We start from the raw sequence: 8,648 nt of genomic DNA, 5'->3' as shown, positions 1-8,648 counted from the left end.
CGTGGTTTGTATTCTTTATTCTTCTATTTCTTTTAACTACTTGCTTACTACCTACTCTCCTTTTTGGTTACTCATTGCTTTTTCAAGTGTGTTATGTTGCAACTACAGAGGGGAAAGAATATCTTTTATGATTCGTTTTATTCGTTTCGTTCAATTCTTTATCAACATCATGGTCAAATCAACCTCAACTTCTTTATAAAATAACGGTAGTATTTGGCGGTACAGAAACATTTTTTTCCTCAAATTTTAATACAAAATGTCTAGATTATGAACAAAAAAAACACACACGCATAGTTAGTACTCACACCTACACATAAATTGGTCCGTTGTACAGCCATAGTAGCGAAACAAAAGTAAAACTATGACTCACTCACTAGACCTTTCCATTCGAACATATTTGTATATAGACATAGACGTTCGTCCACGTATATGGCTGTGCATGAAAGAAAGATATAAGGAAGCACTTGCACGTACATGACTCTATCCGTTTTATACACTAACAAAAGAAAATTTGGGACGATTCGATAAAGTTTCCCATTGCAGAACACCCAAGTCTGTAAGGTATTGTATTGATAGGACTTAAGACAAATGAAAAATCAGAAAAAAACAGTGAATCACGTCAGAAACTGCCGCGCGTAGAATGATTTATGAGTAATATCGACATTGTGGCAAAACAATCATTTAAACTTTCTACACATTTTCGACGCTTATCCCAATCCATACTTCCTTTTCCACATAGGCTTGCCTTTAAGAGTCGTAGTCTTCATTTCTGCAGTCGAAACTCTTTTTCAAACATGAGCAAGCATGTTCAACCTACGTCAACGAGAACTTTGACACATTTTTTTTTATTAAAATGTTAAATTGGATTAAAATACGAATTCACAAGCAGATGGCGCACCAAACACACAAAAAAATTGTTTTGACTTATTTAGTTTTGGAACAGGAGCAGGAGAATCGAGATTTACTAATACCGAGCATGAACCACGCATGAAGAATAAAGTAGATGTTAACAGCTGAGTACCAAAGCCATCGATGTTCGCAATAGTTAGCCCTAATGGCATGATCCTTCTCTCTCTTTCATTTTCTCTCATTTTGATTTTTGCGTTGGCTTCTACAAAAGAATGAAGTGGCTTTGTCTTTTTGCAGTGACTCATTTCGCAACACTACACGGATAACGAGAAACTAAGAGATCTGCTCGAACGAAATAACCCCGACAGGATACGACTCGTAACCCAGTAAAATTTAAGAGAATTAAAATTTGCGACAACGTCGTCACCACCTGCCGCCATTAGGACTTACGCTACTTTCTTCACTCTGCATCTTCCAAAATCTCCAATTCCACCCATTTCTTTGGTTCGATTACGTGATTTGATCTATGCGTCTTAACTAATGCCTGTGATGAAGCTTTTTTGAATCATCAACCATTGATGATTGGTGTAAAAAGCGTCGCGCATGGTGTCGTGCTTATGGGGGTGTACGTATTGGGGGCGTGAAAACGATCACTAGTGCTGACCGAAGAAGGACAAGCACTTATCATAAATATATCATCTGTGTTGTGCTCGTGCCGCACCTTTTCCGCCCTTTTTTCCATTATGAACCATTGAGACTTTTTTTTTTATTCACTTTGCATCCATGGCAAATAACAACAAGATTCTAAGTCAACATATTCTAATGATTCTAATGAAGTTTATGGTAAAAACGCAAGTACATGAAGCACAATCAATTATTCACATACTTATATTGGCCTGACAAAATTGGTTTGAAATATACGATAAATTGGTATTGAAATCAGTATTTCAATGATCAACATATTAAGTTCACTCAGTTAAGTTCACTCAGTTCACTCATGTGCCATAAAAACTTTCCTACTTTTCATCAGCTCTGTTAAAGACCACAAAACATCGAAAATCAACAACAAAGAGCCGATGCGATGCACTTGAATCCAACCCATTTGAATGATGCCGTCAATGATGGGTCCGGAGAGAAAGAAATATGGAGAACCAAACAGAGGTGTTTGATAGATAAGCCATTTTATGTCGAATCCTACAGGGCTGTCAATCAAACAGTCAATAAAAGATTGTTGAAATAAAAAAAAATGTAGTAGCGCATAAACAACGATCCGCCATGAGGAGAGTGCAATTCAAAAAAGCATTTTAATATTAAATATCAGAAACTCGTGCATTCTAGTAGTGAGTAGGAAGGTGATTGTACAAGGGTTTGCGCCATTAGCGGCCCTCGGTCAAACACTTGAGAAGCCATATAAGGAGCCGTGACTGTGCACTAAAACTATGCCACTAGAATTGTGCACAGTAAAACTTCAACACATTGCTCACAACTTCCTTCTAACCAACATTCTAAAGGCATTAGGTGGGTCGGCATTTCAAATGGATGTTTGAAAGTGTGAGTGAACAAACAGACTAACAAGAATTTCCTTTGAGGTTTCGTCACAATCATTCGCACCACACACACCAAGCCCCAGATAACAGATAGGCACAACGAGCCGTCGTGTGTCTCACCCACCTAACAGTGTCCGATGGGGAAGGGCGAAACTGAAACCGGTATCGTCACACTAGGCGACTATAACCTCAATATAACACTACTATCCGATTCCATGACCAACAATGGAAATAAACCCCTCCATCCTAACAAAAACTGCGATTTACTAACATTCAATAAAAGTTGTCCTCTGTTTCATGGGGACATTTTACAATTTGTACTGGATGCATTTGTTCGGTGGTTTCAAATGTAAAATAAATCTATGATCATGTTTCTTTATTGGTTAGTATTTCTTTAAGGTTCTGGTTTATAGTCTGTTTTGTCCTGGTGTCTTTCACCATCAATTAATACGTTTTTGATCATGTTTGCTGTGTTGCAATTGAATGGTGTTGGACTGGTACCATATGATACGCATGAATTCTGTGTTTCTACCATTGTCCCAACCGGTGGACATCAATGTGACTGGCATCACCATTTAATTACATCTAATCCTAGCATGAGTTAATTACTGAACATGGCTGAGAGAATTCACGATTGGCACCTAAGCATGTTCAATCTGGGTCGACATGTTTAACTTCGTTACCTCTCCGGGGGTAATTTTTTTTATTTAAATGCATGGCATGACCGTAGAAATCATGATGGCTCGAAATAATGTCACCATACCTTAGTTCTCCTCCATACCAAGTAGTGTCAAAGTGTTGCAAAACTTTTTCAAATTACTTCATAAGTTTAAGCTTTTTCGTCGTTAGCAACGAAGTCGGTTTAATGAAAAAATTTAGTGAATGATTCATGCCAGTAGGAACATGAGATCATAATAATTGTTTAACGATTTTCAACTGACGGGATACTAAACTTTTCCAGAGGAAATTTTTGCATCTCAGGACGAGAGATCCATACTGCAAGGGTGCAAGGACCAGTGTCAGAGAAAGTATGTTGTTTGTTCTTCTCACATTGAATTGTACAAGGTTTCAGCACGATCGTTGCAATTTGTATTACTTTTTAAAATCAAGCGTTAATAGGTTGACTTTATTTTTAAATTATTGCGAGCATAAAAATTTGCCTATGTATTGCGTATAAATTAGTTGTATATAATTTTCGTTTCGATAAGCTTATTATATTGTACATATTTACACTGCGAGAGTGAGTATACCAGACCCTCCCTTCCTTCCAACCTTCTCGGCATCCCAATCTGTACTTCGCATTGTACGCAAGTGAGTATAATTTTTACATGCCAAATTGCCACAGAGGCAGAGGTTTATTCAATGGATAGTTCTCCGTGAAACGCATTGTTCTGATCGTTTTCGCCACTTTCTTTATCTAGTAAACAAGCATGTAAAAGAAGAAATGAAAACAATTTCATTATTTTCACCTCACTACTTCCCGCCATTTCAAGCACTCAGTATCTCTTCGTGTCAGGTGATGGCGCCACGAAACCTCAAAGCGTACACTTTCCTTTCGTGATGATATAGGGATGAGGAAAAATTCTCAAAGGCAAATCGGAAAACACACACATTGCCAAGCAGATCACGTTCACAAGCAATCATGCCATGCCGAGTTACAAAAAAAATACACTGTTGTTACCGACTGCCGTGGCTGAAACCGGCGTACCTTCGTTTACCGGAAACGTACCATTGCTTTACTAAATGGAAGGAAAGCTGACGCTTGTAAAGATTTGAGAAGAAAATTTTCAATTGCTTAGCTAGTCTTCATCAGCACCGACTTTTGGGTGCAATGGCTACGAATTTTATGCTATGTACAAAATAACAACAAAACTACAAGAATATGTAAAAAAAAAACAGTGCCGATCGTAGTGTGAAACATTCTGATCAACTCGCCATTGTCAACCTGTTGCACCGATTTCTTATTGAAACCGGTAAATCGGTAAAGCATAGGCGGCTCTGTAACGGAGTAGTATTCCTCTTGAATGATACCATAGGCTCTCCTCCTAAACACGTCCCCGTTGTACAGAGCGGCGACATATTTTCCGAATATCCGTGCTTGGATGCCTTTAGCCGGTTGTTAAATACACCTGAGTTTGGAGGAAATGGAGACCGCGACAACGTGGACCCCCCTAAGGGTTCTAAGACGTACACGTTACACACCTTAAACAATTCCGATTCGATGGCTCTTCGGCGTTAAAAGGGGTTTGCAGCGCGGGCAAAACCCCCCCACGGAAAAAATTTAACGTTACAGAAAGCAATGCAACCTTTAATGCTTCGAAATGCATCGTTCTCGATATTCAATTTATGCGCCATGCGCCCAGTACTATTCTGTCTTAGGTCTATAAGAATAAGAACTTGATGGCTCTATAAACATCATTTTGATCGCCACTTACCTTACGTTTGTAGCGCAGGAGGGCTTCTTGTTCTAGCTTCAGCACGGTTGTGCCAGGCGGGCACGGCACAACGAATCGGGTCTCTCCGAAGCAGACGGTAACCTTCATTTTGCTCTTCGACACTAAACTACCCGATAAATGCTACACGCACTCACACACGTAAACACACTTTTCACGAACGTGACAAATTTGTTTTATTCTCTTCCAGTTGTTTTTTTGCTATAATCATTCCTGCTGTTGGACTACCATCATTAAATGGGTGGTTTTGTTTTGGTTTTCACTACTTTAATGTGTTTGATATTTTTGGAAAGTCACATTCACATTAATTTGATTTCGAATTCTACTTACAGTCCAACAAAATCACACTTAACTTCATCTAATAAGAATTACAAGTAAAACACACAATAGCAGGCTGTGATGCTATAGCAAATGAATTTCCGCCATTATTTCCAGTGCTAGTGGCGTTGTCCTTTGTTCCTTTTAGAGTTCTTGCACACTTCTTTCTGTGGAATAAAGAGAACTTTTTAGACGGTTATCATAGGAAATCGAGGTCATTGTCAGACACGTGTCGTTGTGCTAGTACTGTGATCTAGATGGAAAATGGATTCGGCTACTATGCGCGGAAAATGTTTTGCTCGATAAACCTATTTCCGGTTGCCGCTAGCAACCATAAATACACATGCGCAGGCAATGAATATATCTGACACTATATAACACAACATAGATAGATTCCAATTTTTTCGATATATTCATATACTTGAAAACCGATATTCTTCCTTTCAAGTACCAACAGGTTGATAGGACTTTTTGCTGATCACCGACCAGAGCCAGAGCAGCTGACAGGATGTTAGAAGGTTGATGGAAGAGTAGTCAAATAAGGACGTGTTTTGGTTGTGACGACGAGATGCATTGATTGGTGTTAGTTTGCTGCACAGTCCTGTTTTGATGCCACAACCACAACAACTTATGCGTGTGCATTTAGAATAGAAGCGAAAAGGCACGATCCTTGCTTGAAGGAAGTATCACAGGAAACCCGATTCTTTTTTAAAATCTTAGAAGAACGGACCGGCCCGTACGAGACCGACTAAGTTTGTGTTTTACTACAAAATCTCACAAAACCACCACCGTCGCATATCGCCACGCCACAATAGTCTGTACAATAGAAGCTTGGATATGGTAATTAAGGATGTGTAGCCGTCGCCTTGAAGTTGTGTTTGTAGTGACGAAGACTTTTGTTTACATTTATTTAATTCCTTCAGCTGTCCCGAAGAGTTATTGTTTGACTTTCAACAAGCAAAGCGCTCACATAAGCCACTGATTTTACCACGAACAACCACCTGCTGCGTGCTGCTGGCCAAAGTCACAGTGCTCGCTATACATTTGTTTTCACTATGCATCGAACTACACCAACATTACTATTGAAAAATGTTCTGTAATGAACATTCAGTTTGACACGCCGTGCCTTCCGTTACAAACTATACAACTTTTTTTTAATTCTTTATTACAATGTTTAAATCAGCCCATGTTAAGGACGAGAGAGAAAGAGAGAGAGAGAGAGAGAGAGAGAGAGAGAGAGAGAGATGCCGAGTAGAAACGAGAGCAACTCGTACATAGCAAGGCCAATCTGAAGTAATACGTAGAACCGGATTACGATCGTCTCTATTTGTATCTGCAATGCAAACAATGCCACGATTCCCGCGTCGTACGCCGCGCCCGATCGGCAGAGCCTTCTGATGAAGTTGGGTAAAGCAAAGCAACAAAGAAGAATGTAGACACTCACACACGGACCGATTGCCGGCCAATCAATCGAAAACCGTGAAAACACAAGGCACCAAGAGGGCGCCACATTCCCTCACTCTCCCTCTTTTTCTCCTTTTCTCTAGCGGAAGGTTCCCTGTTTCCAGTCCGTTAGACAGGTACACAATTGGTAAAAAGACCTGACGAAGCAAGAGGGTTTATCGTATACTCATGCATCCGCACCTATACTTGGCAACTGATCGCGAGAGCAAGCGTTGATTCACAAAAGCGCAAACGATCGCGTGCGTACGTTAAGCACCGTGGTTGCGTTGAAAAGAACATTGCCGAAAGCTAAGATGGCCGTCATAAAGAACGAAAGTAATCTTAACAAACACACTCCATAGAGCTTAAAGGACAACACGCCATTGAAACAATGCACGGCCGGGAGAAGACTCCCGTTTACCAGATTGGTAACCCCTAAGCGAGAATCCGAGACGATACACGATGGTTGTTGCTTTCACGGGTATTGCACTGTTGGGTGATAATGTGCCGCACTATACCTACTACCGGTAGCCGTGTGCTACACACTGTAACGCAAGTCGGACGAATTCTTCAACACAACAAATAACTACGATTGAAACTTCAGTGTGCTTTCTCAACCGGGCCACAATACAAAACACGCGCACTTTATGCACCCGTTCTTTACCGTTGGCGGAACACGACAACCGCCACCACGCACACTACAGCTTGAAATTCAACTCAGGCTGGTTTTCGAACCTGACTCGAAAGCCAGGCTCGAACATGTTCGGAATCTAACCTTTGCTTCGGGAAACGTTCGGTCGGGTTGAAGCTACCGAACATTTTCGGTTGCGACGCGGAGAATGTAAGTGAGCACCTGCGCTTTTACCTCTACACAAAGATGAACCAAACGCACACAAGGCTACAGGCAGTCGTAAACGAAACAATCGCGCAGTTTTCGAGCAATAGTGTCTCATATGAAGCCAATGGTAACCGACGGTTATTTGTACAGCAGTTTGAAAGGCAGCAGCTACTGCTCTCTTGAAAGACAGATTGATTCCAATAAATAGCATTTAACGCGATGACTTAATTTGACTTTGACTTTTGTGACTTTTTCAAAGCACTGATATAATTGTTTCTAAACGACCGCAATATCTGTTAGAAACTATTTCGAGTTATTGAATTGACAGCTTCTGCTACTCACAGCATCAGTGAGTTGTCTTTTTTTCTTTCTGTGCCTGTACCGCATAGCAGCTGTCAAAATTAGCCGATTGACAATAAACCAACACTTTGAGCGCCAACCACAACGCGAAACATTTTCTTTCCCGTGTAATAAACATTTGCAGTAGAAATGGCAACTTCGAAGCCGTCCAAAGATTCATTTTCGACCGAGTAAGTCGACGGTAAGCAAGAGTGAATATATGTAATAGCGCGTTTCTTTCTAGAACCACGCGTATATGTCGAAACTGTTTGTCGACTGATGGAACTTTCCAGCCGGTAACTAGCGATGAAAGAGGCGAATATCTTTCACAACAAGTATTTTCCTGTACAAATGTTCAGGTAATATGCCCTTCTAAAATTGAGTTTTCCCATGCTTTCGTAATGCAAAGGTTATGACATGTTCCTCATCTCTTTTCGCAGATGGAGCTATTGCCAGGATCTACAACGTATTTGTGTTCGGCCTGCAAATCGCGGTTGAACTTTGCGGATAAGCGCCGCTCGATATACACTCTAAACATTGCAAAACTCGACCGGATTATGAAAGAAGTGGACCCCACCCATTTGACCGGTTTCGAAACAACTGCACAGCGTTCTGACGGTGACATAGAGCAAACGGATGACGTTAAATCGGTGGTCAAAACAGAGGTTGCCTCAGAAGGTTCGGAAGAAGATTATCAATTACGTCAGACGGTTTCTAATTCACAACAGATGAATAGTGCGTACGATTATAATCTTCTTAATGACTTGTTTGAAGCAGAGGAAGAATCGCTTGAAACAATTTTGAAACGTGAACCAATAGACGACCAGCAGCAGCCTCAGTCACCGCAAGCAAATTTGATTC

At 40.6% G+C, this 8,648-nt stretch overlaps 1 protein-coding gene across 1 annotated transcript in view; it reads left to right on the top strand.

Moving 5' to 3' along the window:
• Nucleotides 1–7,888: 7,888 nt before the first annotated feature.
• Nucleotides 7,889–8,648, top strand: part of LOC131213197 (gastrula zinc finger protein XlCGF8.2DB-like) — a 3,507-nt gene continuing 2,747 nt past the window's right edge. Inside the window, exons 1-3 of the mRNA XM_058207192.1 lie at nt 7,889–7,978; nt 8,032–8,146; nt 8,228–8,353. Coding sequence (XP_058063175.1) covers nt 7,938–7,978; nt 8,032–8,146; nt 8,228–8,353 — 282 coding nt within the window. The 5' untranslated portion in view covers nt 7,889–7,937. The remainder of the gene's footprint in view (nt 7,979–8,031; nt 8,147–8,227; nt 8,354–8,648) is intronic.

The sequence above is a fragment of the Anopheles bellator genome, chromosome X, assembly GCF_943735745.2.
Source record: "Anopheles bellator chromosome X, idAnoBellAS_SP24_06.2, whole genome shotgun sequence".
In the NCBI taxonomy this organism is placed as follows: domain Eukaryota; kingdom Metazoa; phylum Arthropoda; class Insecta; order Diptera; family Culicidae; genus Anopheles; species Anopheles bellator.
The sequence above is the reverse complement of the archived record's forward strand: the minus strand, read 5'-3'. Positions and strand labels throughout refer to the sequence as shown.